The 19241-nt window shown below is 33.0% G+C and overlaps 1 protein-coding gene across 4 annotated transcripts; it reads right to left on the minus strand.

The window, feature by feature from the left end:
* Nucleotides 1-1342: 1342 nt before the first annotated feature.
* On the minus strand, nucleotides 1343-12229 carry LOC126660816 (ATP-dependent DNA helicase Q-like 4A). Of its 4 annotated transcripts, none has more exons than XM_050354500.2 (27): nucleotides 12018-12229; nucleotides 11149-11242; nucleotides 10885-11058; nucleotides 10211-10268; nucleotides 9990-10028; nucleotides 9324-9752; nucleotides 8501-8674; nucleotides 8284-8414; nucleotides 7641-8004; nucleotides 7428-7559; nucleotides 7080-7166; nucleotides 6837-6964; nucleotides 5980-6100; nucleotides 5744-5895; nucleotides 5523-5658; nucleotides 5235-5358; nucleotides 5087-5157; nucleotides 4847-4915; nucleotides 4542-4670; nucleotides 4297-4455; nucleotides 4078-4158; nucleotides 3828-3989; nucleotides 3628-3683; nucleotides 2844-2976; nucleotides 2658-2752; nucleotides 2225-2302; nucleotides 1343-1926 (listed from the first exon to the last, which is right to left on the minus strand). In XM_050354500.2, exons 2-27 carry the CDS (start codon nucleotides 11157-11159, stop codon nucleotides 1518-1520), a joined length of 3702 nt encoding a protein of 1233 aa, XP_050210457.1. In that variant the 5' UTR covers nucleotides 11160-11242; nucleotides 12018-12229; the 3' UTR covers nucleotides 1343-1517. The 4 variants fall into 4 exon arrangements, with proteins under 4 accessions (XP_050210457.1, XP_050210456.1, XP_050210459.1 ...); XM_050354499.2 differs by having other exon boundaries at nucleotides 9324-9755; XM_050354502.2 differs by lacking the exon at nucleotides 9990-10028.
* Between the last annotated feature and the right edge of the window lie 7012 nt (nucleotides 12230-19241).

Consider the following 19241-nt stretch of genomic DNA (forward strand, 5'->3'; position numbering starts at 1 on the left):
ATGAAACGACACTAGTTATCTTAAATGTGCACATTAGATTCCAATAGCTGAAAACAGATTTTAGGCTAAAATTCAAAAATATTTAAAAGGTTGTGCTAATATTTGAGAGAAAATGGTAGTTCGTGTTATTAGGTAGGAATAATCCAAAACGACGTCACACAAAGAGGCCACGTTGGCGCTGACGAGGCAATCCAGCGAGCCACGTGGGATTTCAGATGCCGGAATTGGGACATGGGCTAATAATTAAAAAAATTGAAAAGCTTGTGCTAACAATTGAGACAATTTGTAGTAGTGGCTTAAATCGCAAAAAACACTAAAGATTGTGCTATTTAATAGGAATATCCCTTTCTTTTATATTAATTGAAACATATAAAGGCCCTTTAGCACTTTTTCTTTATTAAATGAAAAGCCAACGACGCCGTTTACTTTTTCAAACTTGAAAGAAAATAGAATTGAATCGTCTCTGTCAAAAGAAGCCCGGGCTAATAAACAGGAGGTGCAAATAACCAATCAGTTGAGAAACCGTTCATATAATTTTCGTTATTATTAATAGAAATTTTAGTCTTTGAAAAAAAAATTAACCAATCAGTTGAACGGAAATATCTAACTAAGTTGAAATAAATTTATTCAAATCAGACAACAATTCAAGTCACATACAAATAATTGATAGAATAATAAAATTTGATTGGAATTAATAAAAGCACAAATCTGAAAACAATCTATGTATGACAACGTTTGCAAGATTTTAAACGGTAAGAAAGTTGAAGGGTAGAGTCCTTTTCAATATTGTAGTCACCTATGGTTATCATACCATCGTCCCTAAGTAGCTTTCCGGCGAAAAACAATCGAAGATGTTGATCGGCTCGAATTCCTTGTTTAGCTTCAATCTTCACCATAACCTCATCAATTGTATCATCACTTTCAACTTCCAGAGTCATGGTCTTCCCATTCAAATTTTTCACAAATATTTGCATCTTTATAATTATAATTTGTATATTTTGTGGTAGGCAAAAAATCAACCGTTGTTGAGTTTATATAGTGATAACAAATAATAAGAATTAATTCTATTTGGAATATTTAACTAGAATTTGAGTGCAACACCAATTTAACTACTGATTGCTATTGTAATGTAACTTGACCTCTTTTTATTAAAATATTTATAGAATTAATTTTATTATTGTAAAAATTAGTATCACAATCCTACTTAACCACAGTTATATTTAACTAAAAACATAAGTATAACAGTAAGTTTTAAAAATTCAAAGTACGGTGACAGTAATATTTGGTAATTCAATTAACCAAATTTTAAAACTCTTAATCATAACTGAGCAGAACCGGAAAATTTAATCAAATCAGCTCGGTTATGGTTCACCGAATTTTTCTCACCACTAATTTGAATAATATAGCCATTAACAGAATTTAAGATGAAAAAGTGTACAATACATATCAAGCCTTAAATAGGTAGAATTTTCTTACAAAAACTTACAACAAAATTAGGGTACACAACTAGAATAAATTTACTTTTTCATAGCATATTGTTGAAACACATTACGGTTTGAATCATGTACCTTACTTCCGGGCGTTGACCATGAGGGTAGTACTCTTCCATTAATATTATTTTCAGCCTCCATTGCTGCTTCTTCAAAATCTAAGTCATCATCTAGGCATTGGTTGATATCATTCTCGAACGATTTATAAACCTCGGTTTCTTTATTATGTAGCTTCGCAATCCTTTTCTTTGATCGGCCCGTGCTATTAATGAAGTGATCATCTTCTTCAGCACTTCCATTTGAAACCTTACTTGCCTCTCTTCTCCTTTTTGCTGAATCGTTGCTGTCATTGCTACTGCTATTACTCTTGTAGTGTTCCTTAATAGTAGATTCAATCGTTTCTAGTATGCGATCTCCGTATTTGCTCACCTTAGCCCTGATCGATACCAAAATGAGGTTTAAATCTCCATACGTAACCTATATCCTCCGTCTCGGATTGATAGGCACGGAAATTTAGTTTATTTAGGTGACCTTACATGAGTTTAATTTATAGAAAAATATCACAACAGTCCTTATTTAATTGAGCAGCGATTTTGTGCAAAACTAATAAATAAAGAATTGAATTTACTGAAATTAGTAATGAAAATAGAATTTATTAATAAAATTAGAGCAAATATGACAATAACACTTATGTTCAAGGGAGAAACTGTTAACTGCATTACTGCAAAACTTACTTTCCAATGCCATTGATCTCAAGTAGTTCTTCCTTTGATCTAGGAATTCTTTTGCTTAAGTGCTCCATAGTGGCATTACTGAGCCAAGGAAAACAAGAACTTTTTCAGGACATACATGACAAAATCAAAATTTCAAAGGAAACATAAACTTCCATGGACAAGCCAGAAAAATGTTTTAAGCAGCCAAAGCTAGTACAGTAGGTAAATTTTCAAATAATTTATTACTTTTTATTCATTTTCGTAAAAACTGATTTCTAAATAAAATAACTTTTAGAAATGATGTATTTAGATCACTAGACCTTTTCATATCGGGCTAATGTTTTCTTTTTGCCTTCCACTACTTGTGGTCGTGCTAATATAATCATCATTTATCAAAAAAAAAAAAAAAAAACTTTTAAGATGAGAGTTTAAAAATAAACAGCCAAAAGCTCACCCAAATATGTGGTAGGCCATAACCCTGTCACCAAGTTCTTTGGCAATGAGAAACCGGAGCTTCTTTAAAGCATTAAATAGCTTGACAGATAGGTCCTACAATGAATCAGAAAGAAGTTGAGAGTAGTTTTTATCTTATCAATGGGAGAATTAACCATAGAAATATAATATACAATCTACGACATACCCAGTCCCCTTCAGATTGAGGTTGTGCAGAAGCGTCAACTTGTGGAGGGCCTTGCTTCCCAGATGTCAGTGACCCTTTTGCTGGAGTTGAATCAAGTTTGCTCTGTTTATATGCTTTTACATTTGAAGGAAATCTGCAAAGAACGTGATATATGACCATCAGCCCCCCAATTATACATGTCAAGAAAGCAAATAAAAGTAGAATGAACACTATGCTTGTAAAAATTTACAGGATCATAAAATCTGAAAATGGAAAGAAATAATTAAGAGCTTTATTCAGACTTTAGGTCCCAGGCATTTTATCCTTCTTCTCTAAATGGCTAAAAAAACCTTAATTTCCAGCAATAAATTAGGCGTTTTAGCTACTTCTAAAATAATTAACTTCATTTCCAGCAAATAATTTAGTTCCATATATCTAAACGAACATGTCTAAGACTAACTCCAGGATTTCTGCTTAATTTGCATATAACCTTTTGGCAAGGATATATACTGTAAAAGTTTGTAAATGGTCAAGCAAATAGTATAGGATATAATACGGCTGGAAGTCTAATGAACTGGTCGAGGTACTTGACCATTTACATGAATCGTTTGATGAAAACCCCAAGTCCCTTCCGGACTACATAAAAAGCTTCCAAATATCACATAAAGAACTGAAGATAAAGTGCTTGGAAGCTTACCTGGTACATGAATTTGACGGCACTTGAAGCAATAAAAGAATGTACCAGGTCAACAAGTATTGATATACCATAATCAGTATGGTAGTTGAAAACAAAAGAAAGGCTAACCTTAAAATGATATGTTGCCTGCCTGAGCATAGATCGTAAGCCTTGGATTCATTGACCTGTTAAAAAACATCATGACAAAGATTAGTCTTTTCCTTCCAAGAATATGAAATCATACATTAAGATTAACAAAATTGCTTTCTCAATGTTAAGTCTTCAAAGGGAACAAAAGGAAGAAAAACGGTTAAAAAAACTACAAGTACCTTCAACACTGATGATACAGATCCATAAACATCACTTTTCTTCACATCCTCCACAAGATAATCATCAGTGACAAGATGGCGCAATATTCTGGAAGCTTCCCCCTTGGCCAGATGTTTTCCTGCCCCATGCAGACTCAAAATCTCGTGTCTGTATTTCTTGACCTAGTTTTGACAGTAGAACCTGGACTTACTCAGTCAAGGAGAAATCACTCAATATAACAGAGTATGTGTGCTTGTTGTTATCACTTACATATTGGTTTAAGGAACCTCTGAAAACTTCTAAAGTATGAGATGATGAAAACTGTTGCTTTGTCAACTTGACCAGTTCAACCTAAGCAAGAAACAGTAGAAACGTCAGTTGGTAAGTATGTGAGGAGGGCAACACATCTTTAACCTAAGTTAAATTAAGATCAAATTTAGTACATAAGAAGCCAACTACAGTGGAGAAAAGATAAAATTGATGTCAAACCAATTGCTTTGCAATCTCAGTAACATCCTTCTCCATTAAAGCTTTAGTCTGGGAACAATTATCACATGTTTTTTTGCAGTTTCCTGTATTAAACTTTTCTCCAAAATGTAAGAGTTGAAGGAGACGTCTACAATCAACATCGTTTTCACAATAACTGACCTGAAACATTAAATTCATTTGTAAGAAATAACATAAGACTAAAGAAACAAACATCGCCATTATGCAAGAGGCTTATGGAGACGTACCATCCGCAGAAGATTTTCAGTATTTTTCTCCAGTACCCTATCTGAATTTGTCATATTATTACGAGTATACCCAGGAGTCCAGGGACTTTGCTCATTCTGTCCTTGGACAATCATATGCTTGACTCTTATCTGGATAAGAAGATAATACATGAAAAAAGAAATAACAAACTGAAGAAAACAGCAAGGAGAATAGAAAAGACCGCTGTCAAGATAGGCATACAAGCAAACAGCCCAAAGATCAAACTTTTAAAATCAAAGGCTGATTAGAATTAAGAACATGAAATAGTTTTGACCAATTAGCTTACATAGTCACCGTAATTGTAGTACAGCACACAAGATGAGTGCTGACCATCTCGACCCGCACGGCCACACTCCTGCAGAACATGGCAAGGGCACATCAAGCTCGAAGAATATAAGAATATAGTTTAATTGTCGATTGTGTTGTATTTTGGTACATTGAACGGTGAAATAGATCCTCCTACAATTTTAATAAAAAATAATTGATTCTTAATTCATGAACAAGTTTCAAAAGAAAACAATTGTACCTGGTGATAGCCTTCAATAGACTTCGGAAGAGAATGATGAATTACAAAGCGAACATCTGGTTTGTTAATACCTGCAATGCTAGTGTTAGTGTGTGAAATCTTCAGTTAATCAACGAAGTGGACTTGTAGTATATAATAATCATGATACCCATTCCAAATGCCACTGTGGCACAAATAATATTGACTTCATCTTTGCTCCACTGCTTCTGAATGAAGGCACGTTGTGCAGCATCCATGTTACCATGGTAAAATGCTGCTTTATGTCCACATTCCTGCACAAGGAAGCACTTCTTGTTCATAAGGGGTAGGTTGGTAGCCAGCATTAAACAAATTGCCTTGTTACCAAGTTAAGGATCTAAATAAATATAAATCAATGAGTTTCATCTGAAATGAAGTCAAAACCACCAGAAATGAGCAATCCAACCAAAAGACCGACCTGTAATTTTTCAGCAACCTTTTCGCAATCCATTCTTGAAAGACAATAAATAATTCCACATTCATCAAAATGATTCTCTTTAATGAACTTGTCAATGTCATCCAAGCACTTCTTTGTCTTGGGGATAACTGAATACCTGAATAGTTTACAGTAAGCGAAAGTTTTAACATGCTGTTGTAAATGATTAGTGACTATTTACAACTCCTTTGTTTAAAACTAACCATAGATTTGGACGATTAAAACTTTGCCGGAAAATAATGCAGTCAACAAGACCAAGAGCTTGCACTACATCCTCCTTTACACTGGCTGTTGCAGTAGCAGTTAAAGCTAGCACAGGAGTTTTCTCAAATTTCCTTTTCAAGATACCAAGTTCCTGATTAAGTCATAGGTTACTTAGTCATATCAACACAGCTTTATAAAGTGCGACAAAGTGGCAAAAACATGTAAAAGTGCCAACCTTGTAATCTGGTCTAAAATCATGCCCCCATTGACTCACACAGTGAGCTTCATCAATAACAATCCTGGCAAGCAACCCCCGAGCATTTAAGCTCTCCAAATTTCGTAAAAGAACATCGCTTCTGCACATAGAAAATGGAGTTCATATATAATCAGCAGTCAGTACATTATAGTATTAGCTCTCTGTAAGAACATCAAATTGCTTGTTAATTTGCACAAATCACAGATGGGTTCAAAACAATACCAACAAGATTACTAATTGAACCTTGAAGCAGTAACACATAAATTCTATCATCAGGGACATTAAGTTGGTTGGAACTTGGAACCTAGAAGAGGGGGAAAGAAAAACTAAAGAAAAACTTGAGTTTAAAGTCTATTTGAAGTGGTTCCTTCGATGAGAAAGTGCAGCAAGAAGAAAAGAACTCAGAAGGAATTGATAGAAGGTAAACAAAGTGTTGCACAGGGATCAGTTAAAGCACAGAAAAAATCACGGATGACATTTTCCATTTAACAGGGGATGCTACACAAACATACTTGACTGTCTTTATAATCTGCAAGGTCAGTACCAAGCTTTCTAAAGGATCAAACTAAAGCCTCTTCTGATTAAACAGCTATTTTCAAAACTGGAATCCACTATTAGTCATAAATTACAAAATTTCATAATCATTGCTTCGGACTGAAAAAATAAGCAGCACAGTCCCAATAAAACTCAATCGACGACCCATGTTGCATATTGAATAGCTACAATGTTAATATTATTCCAAGCAGAAAACAGGAGGCTAATACTCAACGCTTCCATAAGCAGATAAGAAACAGCAATCATTCACCTCATGACATATGCATGTAAAGAAGACTCACTTGGCAACTTTCTCTGGGGTGACATATAACAGCTTGTATTTACAAGAATCAGAGCTGAGTTCCCTTAAAATGTCCTGCTGTTCAGTCCATTCCATACTGGCATTTAAGTAAGCAGCAGATATATTCGCCTACAGCACACACCAATTTGCGACAATAAATCTCTGGCTATACATGAGCAAACGGAAATACAAAAAAAAAGTAAAAATAATTATTAAAAAAGAATGGATAGCTCAGTACGCACACCTGCAAGAGATGCATTATCTGATCTTGGATAAGCGACACAAGAGGTGAAATTACCAAGGTAATTCCTGGACAAACTAGAGCAGGTAGCTGCATGATAAGAGAATTTGTAAGATCCATGGTATAAACAAAAAGATTTTCTATTTTCCAGTAGCAACAAAAACTTTAACTGCTACCCAGAAAAAAAAATTGTTCTAGCATGACAATCTATGAAATGTTGAATTGGTTAAACAAAGTACAAAATGACAACCAGAAAAATACAAATTGGATAGGCCCAAACAGAATGAGGATTCTGAAACTAGTTGACTACCAAAAAGGAAAGAATCACTTCTATGCATGGCAGACTTTTACCTGATATGTCAGGCTTTTTCCACCTCCAGTTGGCATTAATACAAAAACATCATATCCGCTCATTGTAGCATTAATAACCTCCCTTTGATTGGGACGAAATGAGTGGTTTCCAAACACCTTTTTGTTGTAAGCCTGAATAAAGGATCAAGCAAGCAGAAGTGAGGGCAGGCGTCAAAAACATTAGAGAGCCAACAATACAGAGCAGATGAGCACCTCCAACTTTTTTGTCCAAGGGAAATTTGTGCTGCTCCACTTTGGGTCATTTGAACCTTCACTGTAATTAACCTCCACAAACTTAGGATTGTAAGGTTCCCTCTCTATAGGACCAGATGAAATGCCAAACCTATCTACAGAGGAGAATGAAGCGGATGGTGAATTCCAATTTCCATGACAACCAGATTCATTTCCTAGATGAACTTGTGCATCAAATCTGATGGGATCTATTTTGTTAGCAGCATATTGTGGTGTTTCAAATTGGTAACTGCGACTGGTTGTGGAAGCAGAAAAATGTGACGTCTGCCTTTCTTTATCACGAAGATAACTCTCAAGCTGCTGTATTTGCTTATTTAATTGTAACCTAATAAAAAACACATAAGTAGACATGTATAAGTGAATCAATACAGGCCACTGAATCTTTTCTCCAAAGAAAAGGAGCTGGCAACTTTTGAAACATTATGGGAGAAAAATAAAAGGGAATAATCAAACAAATGGAATATGTGACTTCTGAACTCGATTTATACAACTTTTTCTGGCCTTTTTTTCCATCATATATGATTTTTTACACTTCTGTTCCTTTAAAGCAGACATATATTTAAATATGGAAACAAGCATCATTAAGATATGTAAGAGATGTAACCTATCTTGACGAAGTTTCTCTATCTGCACTGAACTCAGGTTAATAGCATTGTCAAGTAGCTCATTTGACACAGCAATTAGCCTGTCCTTCATTTCTTGCAAGTGATTATCAGAATCCGGGCAAAGTCCTAGCTGCATCAGTTTAGTAGTACAGCATATCAAAATAAAGAAAAATTAAGATTAAAAAATACAGGCAACAGAATGTAAATACTACCCACCTTATGACCGTGATTGCAGTTTTCACACAATTCAGGTGGCAAAGAATTCTCCTCAAACAGTGGAAAATTATTTTTGTTCACAGTTGGAGTTATGGGTGGAAACTTGGAAATTGATGGTTGAGGTGTGCAATTAGACTGGTAATGTTCCATAATTATTTGGTCCACATCAATATTCTGAAACCAGAGTCAACAACTAGGATGAAAATAAATCAATATTGATGAAACAAAAAGTATCTCTTCCGATGGGAAGAATAAAAATGATGGACCTCACCCACAATGTTAGTTGAAAAAGAGGAAAAGAATTCAGTAATCAAATAAATTACTATATGTACAGATTAACATGTAAACAAATCATATTTCTAAATAAACAAATGCTTAAATTAAAAAAAATCAATAATCAATTGAAAAGTAAACACTTTTTTTTTTATGAATGAAAATGTAATAAAAAGCCTCGAGAAAAGACAAACCAACACTCGCAAGCAAAAACCGCTAACGAGAGAGGCAAAAACAAAGCAAAATCATCCTAGTAAAATACAATCCGAGTTTCTAAACAACTCTAAACTAGAATAAGCAAAAACAAAGCAAAAGTAAACACTTATAAACTATAAATGTACTATGTTTTTCAATTTCAAAGCTAGATTTGACATGTAAATTTATTTGATAAGAACTCATTAAAATAAACTACTGTCAAGTTGACCGAATCATGATAATTTAGATTTAAGAGTTCCACCAGCAGAACTTATGTCTGAGGTCAATTTGCTCATTTTACTCAACTCTCTAATTTTAATAGTAAAGCTACTAGGAAATACTGGTATGTTATTACCCCAAGTAGATCGTCATCATCAATAAAATCAGTTGAAGCTTCAGCAGACTCCATATTATGACTAGTATACCCATTGTGATTGCTGAATGAACCAGATGATGCTTTAAACTGAACATTGTTAGCTGCTGAACCTTTAGTTTGACTCTGCTGCCGTAAGCCATTTCCAGCTTCAGCAGATCTAGCATTATTTTCTGGCACAAACTTGCCGATGTATTTTTCAGATTCAATATTCTTTGCACTGGATTCACTATCATTTCGATGTACATGGGAGCATTCAGAATATTTTCCGCCATCAGTTGAGCTTTGAATTGTAGATCTTTGACCAACAGTCTGCAATAAGTTATTTCTTGCATTCTTAAGAGGACCAGTTTTGCCGGGTTGTGGGCAGTTCCTGCTAGAAATCTGAAGACCGGAAAGAGTATGCCAAGCCTGCTAAGATTTTTCCATATAGCGATGTTGTCAAATAAGGATAACATCCTAATTTGATCAATGGAGTACATAAGTCAAAACCTTAATATTTAAATGGTCCAGCAAATTACAGTCTGTTTTGACTCTGTTAGGTAAAATCATTATTATTAGCAAAGAGCTTTAGCTGAAACAATTTTAAAGACAAGGCGTGTATTCTTAACAATTCACATGCAAGTAACCAACAGGACAAATACTTACCCCATCTACATTGTCAGGAGGAGAGGCCTGCTGTTTTTGCTGACAACGGAATCCATTTAGGAACTCTTACATTTTCATTTTCGCACAGGTGGGGATGGAAGGACAGATTAACAGAAATTAAGTTTTCGAACAATTCTTAAAATTCTTATTGTAATGTGCAAATATTGAACCAGTATATGGTGTTTAAAGTAGAATTCCCCATATATTCACAACAATTTTACCTTCTCAACTTGTGTGCTCTGCAATCTTTGAAAACTCTGCATTTGACAGCAGGTTAACCTGAATGGACAGAGAATATATTAAATGATTTGACGGCGTAAAGTTGAAAAATTTAAAGATGAAATGATCTCAGACGCCTAGTGATTGGTCCAAATTTCTCAAGTATTTTTCTATAACCAACAGGTAATTTGAAATAAGAATGTACTGCTTAAAAATGATAATCATAAGTGTGTACATTTGAAATCATAAACCAAAGTCATCAGAATATACTTCAAAGCCTGAGGTCCAATGATACCAACCAAAAGTTCAGAAATAAAAGCAATTGAGTCAAAAAGAGGGGAATATAGAAAAGAATCAAAAAGAAGAAATCTTTAATGATGCCATTACAGTAAGAGGATGAACCTCTTCTACATTTATGATTATCAGTGATTGGCAGCTGGTCAGAAGGTTTTGGGATAGGTGTTTGTGTATTGTAACACTTCATTGCATTCACTAAGAAAAATGATTCCTATATCACTAAGTGGCAGATTATATACCTTAAATACAAAAGACTAGCATAAATTAAAAAAGAGATGAGATTTAATACTCATTCGAGATGCCAACTAACGGGAGGAGCAGAGTGAGATCAATTCCATGAAAATTGACAGAGAAATGCAAAGTATGTACAGCAGCATACCTCATGGCCATGGCACCTTCGATCTTTGGCTTCTGGTTTTCTAATGAAAAATGGAAATTTGAACTTAAAAACTTTTTTGAAGATGAAAAATTATCAAGTGCCTTGGCATGTTGAGACCAATTATCTTTAGGAAGCTTCTCATCACATTGGTAACCTTCACCTGGAATTCTTAGACTGCATACAAGCGGTAAATGGAACCAACCATGATATACGAATAAGAGAAACGAAAATAGAATAAAATGAGAGGTACGAATTAGTCATTACTTTTGCGTCATATGGTGTTCCTAGTCATCAGTTACTGCTCTACTCCAGATAGATTCCTCCTCACTAAGAAACTACATCATTTCACAAAAAAAACCTGCTTGAAAAGACAAAAATCAAATTACCAACAAATATGTAAGGCTTAATTACTTAAAAAACCTCCACCTTATAATATTTTTTCGTTTATACCATGACCTAGGAAAAAGTTCATTTGTACCCTTTTTTTGATTTTTTGTTTTCAACTCTACCCTAAAGCACTAAATTGAACTTTTTTTATCTAGAAAAAGCTTAAAATAATCCTTCATTTTTTAACTTATTTGTATTTTTTCAAATAGAAAAAAGATGATATAACCCTTCTATTTAATTATGTTTAATATTTTCATCCTATAATTAATTAAATTGTCAAAAAATAAAATTTTGGGGTACAATTGAAAACGAAAAATCAAAAAAAGGGTACAAATGAACTTTTTCCTAGGTCAGGGTATAAACGAAAAATTGTTTCAAGGTGGGGGTTTTTTAAGTAATTAGGCCAATATGTAATACCTCTGACAGTAGCATAACATCAAAATTAATTATTCCTATCAAATTATTTCAATCATTCATCTTATGTAGTGCACAAAATTATCAGTGAAATAATTAACCATTTTTACCAATCCAAGCAATACTTTCAAATTATTTCCATTAGCTAAAATTTACACAATCAGCTTCTACAATTATTATTCGCAGTGGCAAACACCTAACTGCAACCTATTGTAAACCTAAAAATGGTAGAATATCAAACAGCTAAAACAAAACCTAAAATATGAAACGAACAGTGAGTAACACATTTCGCACATGAGAACTTTTTTTTTTTTTACAAAATTGAAACTGACCTTTTTGAGTATAAATGTTTAAATTTGCAGCGCTCGATGAATAGAGAAAATGCTCCAAGGAGGTAATCGCCACTGCGTTGTTTTAGCTTATCGGCAATCGGCGGCGAGCGGAGACGGCATTTGCGGCGGAGAGAGAAAGGGATTGGATTAGAAGCAGGCAAATGAAAGGCGCGGTCCTCAAAAAACAAACCGCGGGGGGTAAGGGCGGGATAATTCACATTTAGACCAAAATTAAAAACAAACATGGGGCCTTTACACTAGTTTTACTCTATAATTAAAATTAAAAATTAAAAACAAACATCAAATTTTTAATTTTTAATTTTAATTATAGAGTAAAACTAGTGTAAAGGCCCCACATTTTAATCTCTTCTATTTGAAATTAAGCGATATAGTCTTTTTATTTTCATTTCCGTCAACAGTTTATTCTCTCCGTCTATCTTTAATATTAATCATCTAAGTAAAACAATTTAAAGGTGAATTATTTTTCAAACATAATAGATAAAATCGTTGACTGAAACAAAAGTTGGGGACCATATTGGGGTTTTAAATTTTTTTTTTAAATTAATCGTTTAAGTTGGTTAACTAACACAAAAACTGGATGGAACTACTGAATTGTCGACGAAAACAAAAGTGAGGGACAATATCTTTGATTTTTAAACATAAAGTACGAAAATGTGAAATATAACATATGTGATAAGGGTGTTCATGGTTCGAGTGAAGTAGGAGATTGACAAATGTCCATAACCGTACCAAATGTTGGAGATTTCTAAAATGAGATCTTTGAAACCGTACCATAATCGGTTCAGTTTGATTTGGAGATTTTATTTTTTAACAGTTCCATTTGGAAATTCGGTTTGGTACAATTCGATTCACAGGTCACTAAAACCACACATATTATTTTAATTTATAGATTATAAGTTTAATTGTAATTTTAAAGATGTTAACTGATAGAGTCTGTCTTTTCAACGGGTGTTAACCTGCAAAAAAATGTTAGACTACTGATTAGACGATAGTTGTCTGATGAGCACTATGATGCTTAAGTCAGCTTTGAGATTAAGAGAGTATAAATTATAATTCGTAATTAGTATGTGCATAAGCATATCTCAAAACATGGAGGAATACTTTATAGAGTTTAAATAGAAAAGGGATCCCTACTTAACATATGAGTTCAAATAGGAAAAAAATTTATATTTGATATGTGAGTCTATTTGAAAATTAAGCGATATGGTCTTTTTATTTTTGTTTCCATCAACAGTTTAGTCTCTCTGTCTATTTTTAATATTAATCATCTAAGTAAAACAATTTAAAGGTAAATTATTTTTCAAACATAATAGATGAAATCGTTGACTGAAATAAAAGTTGGGGACCACATCGGGATTTTTAAAAAATTTAGTCGTTTAAGTTGGTTAATTAACACAAAAGCTGAATAGAACTACCGAATTGTCGACGAAAACAAAAGTGAGGGACAATATCTTTGATTTTTATACATAAAGTACGAATATGTGATTATGACATATGTGATAAGGGTGTACACGGTTCGAGGGAACTAGTAGATTGACAAATGTCCAAAACTGTACCAAATGTTGGAGATTTCTAAAATGAGATCTTTAAAACCGTATCATAAATCGGTTCAGTTTGGTTTGAAAATTTTATTTTTGAACAGTTCCATTTGGAGATTCGGTTTGGTACAATTCAGTTCAGAAGTCACTAAAACCACATATATTGTTTTAATTTATAGATTATAAGTTTAATTGTAACTTTAGGATGCTAACTGATAGAGTCTGTCTTTTCAACGGGTGTTGACCTGTAAAACAATGTTAGACTACTTATCGGACGGTGTTTGTCTGATTAGCACTCTAATGCTTAAGTCAGCTTTGAGATTAAGAGAGTATAAATTATAATCTGTAATTAGTATGTGCATACACATATCTCAAATTCTTTTATAGTGAATATGGAGGAATACTTTATAGAGTTTAAATAGAAAAGCGATCCCTACTTAACATATGAGTTCAAATAGGAAGAGGATTCATATTTGACATGTGAGTCTATTTAAGAATAAGTCTCCTAAATAGGATTATACATCTAAAATAGAAATATGATCCGAATATAAATATATTTTGTTCTTCTAGAAGATTTAGATATTCTAAAATTTATTTTTTTATCCGTATTTGAATTATATATATCCAGATTATAGATATTTGAATATTCTGTTCGGATCTGATTATCGAATTATATGGGATTCGGTCTTGTGCTTGTTTCAACAAATCTATATAGATTCTACTTTTAATGGATGAGCTTCATAAGACTCGGTCTTTCTTAGCTCGAACTTAATTCTTTTTGATTTATCATTATGCGGCGAGTCCCGAGGTCCGCCTTGATGGCGAATCCCACAAGACTCAGTTTGTAATATAATTTATGTGGAATTCGTTTTCATCGTTAGCCCTCCCGTAAAGTAAGCTAATATCTGAGTATTTATACCTTGTTTGATTTTTTGTTTTTTTTTTGGGAGTTTTTTCAGATTTTCAACGAGTCTCTCTAAATTTTCTTTTTATTTTATTTTTTAACACATGTTCATGGTGGATCATAGATCTTTGACATGTTTTAATGTGAGCAAACTATAAGTTGAAACTGGTTGAAATCTTCCCGGATATTGTAGATGGAATTACGGAGTTTATGAATTTTGGAATTGTTTCGGAAAATAACCGCTATAGATACCCTGTTTCGTGGCCTGAAACAGTTGCAGTAGTAAGCTATTTTGACAGCTTTAGTACCCAGATTTGAGGTACCAACTTCAGGACTTATTTCCGACACCTTAGGATGCTATTCTCGGTTTAAGGTCCAAACAAATTGTAGACGACATTCTGAACTTTAAGAATGTCGATATTATTTGGGAGTTGGGTTGTTTTAAGTGAACGTTTTTATAGCCCAAAGTCGACTAGTTAACTAGTTTTCGAAGACATTCGAAACTTTAAAAATGTCAATTTTATTTGGGAATCGGGCTGTTTTAAGTGAACGTTTTAATAGCCCAAAGTCGACTAGTTAACTAGTTTTGGAAAAACTAGTTTTAGCTAACGAAATGTTAGATCATTAATTATTTGGATAATTAATTAATGCTTTGAGCTAAGAATAATAATAAATTATGAAAAAATGATTTATTAAATTAATGATCGATTTATCTCAAAAATTAATTTAATTTAGCTAAATTGGATAGCTAATAAATAACATTTGAACAAGCGTTATTTATTACACATAGTTATATTTTAAAAGATTGTCAATTTATTATGAAGTAATATAAATTGATATGTTCGCTAAGTATTCTATTGCTAGAATGTCTTTGGATTAGAATCCATTTTAATTATACCTAATTATCGTATTTGTGTAGGCCCGACTAGGTAATTACCAATAGGACCCAGAACCCGAGGAGCGTGAAGTCACGTATTTGGTTTGGAAACTAGGAATAGCAAGTGCTGAGTTTATATTAATATTGTCCATTTTTAATATTTGCATTATTTTATAAAATGCTTTATTTAAATTGTTTTACAGAATTTAAACGTTTTAAAACCCTTATATAGATCTGATGAAACAACCTATCTATTGGGCAACAATACAATTGTGTGTACACCCGTCACAATAAACTGAATATACATAAAATACAAACAATATTCAATAAGATATGAAACAATAAACAATATCCTTTAAATCGACTGATGATAGTTTAACTCGGTTGAACTATCTCGGGATTCCATCAGAAAATGATTAATGCTAGTTAATTAGGTTGAATGATCTCGGGACCTGTATCTCCCCAGTTAACTCGGTTGAACTATTCCATGACTTGGGACTAATAACTAAGCTTTGAATCGCATCGGTATGATCGTAATCGAAAGAACGTATTGAATAAGAAACATAATGAACTTAGGGTTTCATTCGGTCCCGTATTTGGATGCATATAAATATATTTTGTTTTTATTAATTATCTGCAGTATTATATAAACTCACTCAATCTCGTCTGATCCCCCAACAGTGTTTTATTTCAGGTGAAAGTATTTTCAAGGGTTGGACTTCCATTCTTGTTCCGGAAGTCTATGGTATTTTAAAGTACGCATATGTCACGGCCCATTTTCATAGATCGCGACCGGTATTAGGGTATGGGTATGGTTGTACCAAAGCCCATAGCTAGCCTTGCGGATAACCAACAATTATACACTTAGAATAATATACTTGCATAAAACCACATGCTCGGGGGCAACCAGAATTTCAGCCTACTCAAGCAGTATATAAAAGCAACATATATTAAAAGAATGATTATCTCGAATTATAAAATTTAGAAGGATGGAAATATATAAAAATACCGTAAACACTGTAAACATGCCAAAAGTAATAAAGTAACAGTTGGACCAGTCCAACAAAACATAAGTCTAAAGATAAGGTATAAGACTAAGACATAAACAAACTAGTACTATTGCGGTCTAAAAGTTTAAAACAGTTTGACCATTTATTCTGAAAATAAAATAAACCCCCGAAAAATGAAGAAACGGAGATAAACCAAACGCTCAAATCATAAACCTGGAAAATTTGGGAAAACAACAGGGTCAGGACTACCGAGTAGAGTTTATATAACCATTCATATTTATTAAATTGAAAATCCTTTAAAACATTTATGATACATATGTTCATTATGGATAATCAATAAAACCCTAAACCACAATTCTAAATCCATTTGTCGTGTCGGTGAGACGTATCTCAATAACTGATCCCCAATAACTGATTCCCGATTGTCACTTAATATACTAGTGAGTCCCAGGAGACGTATCTTCCACCGGCGTCCTCACTAAAGCGAGACGTATCTCAAACCTACCTCAATACCATAATCATTACTGGTGCATACGCAGTCCCGATGATGCCCATCGAGTAGCCCGTTCCAAATCAAATCCATAACGTTGAAAAATAGTTCGAAAGCTGTTTATATAATATATACATACAAAATATACAGTTACTTAATAAAGCGGTAAATAGGGATATAAACTCACTGCTTGCAATCCACGTGAAAACTCCTGCCAAGCAGCCTAAACTCGGTTCGCCTCAAAAGCACGAATGGTCGACGAGTCTAAACAGAGCATAAATAATTATTAACGGACCCTAACTCTATATAGTACTAGACACCACATAGGAGTATAGGACTAGCACAAACAACAAGTCAAGATAAGAGCCAAACGGAGTAAACACAACACTCAAATAAATTATAGTGCTATATTAATTCAAGTTTATTGGATTTCCGCTTTAAAAATCTTCTTAAGAAATAAATTATTTAAATACTTATTAAATAATAAATCATTTTATTTTCAAATAGTGGGTCAGCCGAGTTACAGATAACTACTAAGCTACCTCACAGGGGCGACCCAAGTCTAACCCGACCCAAATATTTTATCAAATTATAAATCATAGTTTATAATATCCCAAATAACAATTTAATAAAAATAATAAATCATAATTTAAAATGGAACTTAATAATTTAAAACGCAAGTAACCAATAGCTACCGATAAAAATTACTTAACTAAAATAAGTTAAGAAAATATTTTATAATTTAAAACGTAAATTTAAAAGCTAAACGTAATTTAGCCAAACTGGCATGCCCAATTAATATTTAAAAAGATAATAATTACCCAAGTAATTATAAAATTTTAAGTTATAAAATAAATATTGTTTTCAAATTATAATAATCAAAACAATCTAAATTACAATTGACACTAAAAATATTTTAGATTTAAAATAATGTTATCGATTAGAACTTTAGAAATGAAAACAATAATTTAAATCCGGATTCAAATCGATATTAAATTAATGACCTTGATTAACAAAATCAAACCAAAAGAAACCAATTATCAAATCATGAACTCACGGTCAAAAAAATGAATAGAAACCCATTCAATTAACAGAAACCCGACTCATATCATTAAAAATAAATCAAGCCCATCATAAACATATATGAATTTCAAATCTGAAAAAAAATCATGGAAAACAAAACAACTTAAAGTAACCCTAAACTCATGGAATCAAAATCAAAGCTAACCATCGTTTACCACATAATTATCTCAACTACTTATCATTTTATTAAAACCATATATTAAGAATAATGGCTTCCCTAAGCAAAGAACAGTACACGGTAACAACAAGAAAAATCAGTAAACCCGCGCACCCGACCAACCACCACACCAAGCCCACTACGATGAGATTTTGATTTCAAACCAACGAACTCACAACATAGACTCAGCTTAGGAAACAATAGTAACAACCCAGAAAAGCGGCAGTAACCAAATTAAAAGAGAGGCAGCAAAGAATAAAGGAAAACGATGAACCGTAGCGGTTTAAAACGAGAAGATTTCACGTACCGTTTTTGATTCTGACACATGGGAATGATAGATAATGAAGAATACCGATGTAACCAGCAAAACCCGCTTTGGTTTGATGCTAAACGATGGAGATTCGAGTTAGAAACGGTAAAAGCGATAACGAACGGAATAACGAGAAAAGTGATGAGAGTTTACTGGATTGAAACGAATGAATGGAATGATGAAGGCGATATCTCAGAATGGTTTGGAGTGTTTGACGGCTAGGGTTTCAAAATAGAAAAATAGGGTTTGACTTAATAAAAGAAACAAAGGAAACAAATGAAAAAGACGCAGCAATCACTGCTATCAAAATTTTAGTTTCTGCTTCATATTAAAGCACAAAGCTGAATGGGTTTTTCATGCGCATAATTGAATGGGCTTTATGTGGGAAAGAAATGAATTAAGTGCATGCATGGGTTTCTTTGCAAGCATGGCAACCCATTTTCCCTTTGAATAAACAAAATACATATTTAACATATTTAATTTAGTAATAATAATAATAATAATAAATTACCTAAAACTTGATGGAATACAAAAATAAAAATAAAAATTTGAAATAATTTAAAAATATACAGTACATAAGTACGTTTTATTTCATAGCGCTGCAGTGGTCAGTAGATGGCATAGTATGATTAATGTTTTGTATCAAACGGTATTTTGCTATTAACTCTGATATGATAAATGTATGTTCATAACTTATATAAAAGCACGCTTTTATTCGTTTGATTTCTTTACCAATTACCCATGAGTGGAATTGGTTATTGTTTTATGATATTGTATGAATTGAAATAGAGAAATGCTGGATATGAGATATCGCGTTGTAAGACCCTGGTTTCT

This window comes from Mercurialis annua, linkage group LG8, assembly GCF_937616625.2.
Source record: "Mercurialis annua linkage group LG8, ddMerAnnu1.2, whole genome shotgun sequence".
Taxonomy (NCBI): Eukaryota; Viridiplantae; Streptophyta; class Magnoliopsida; order Malpighiales; family Euphorbiaceae; genus Mercurialis; species Mercurialis annua.

Bases quoted from the DNA above. Each gene is read 5' to 3' on its own strand.
- LOC126660816 (XM_050354499.2), bottom strand. The intron at 6,101-6,836 runs GTGAGTCTTCTT...TTCTATGTGCAG, and splicing joins ACCCCAGAGAAAGTTGCCAA to AAGCGATGTTCTTTTACGAA. The intron at 4,671-4,846 runs GTAAGCTAATTG...CTTCTTATCCAG, and splicing joins ACTACAATTACGGTGACTAT to ATAAGAGTCAAGCATATGAT.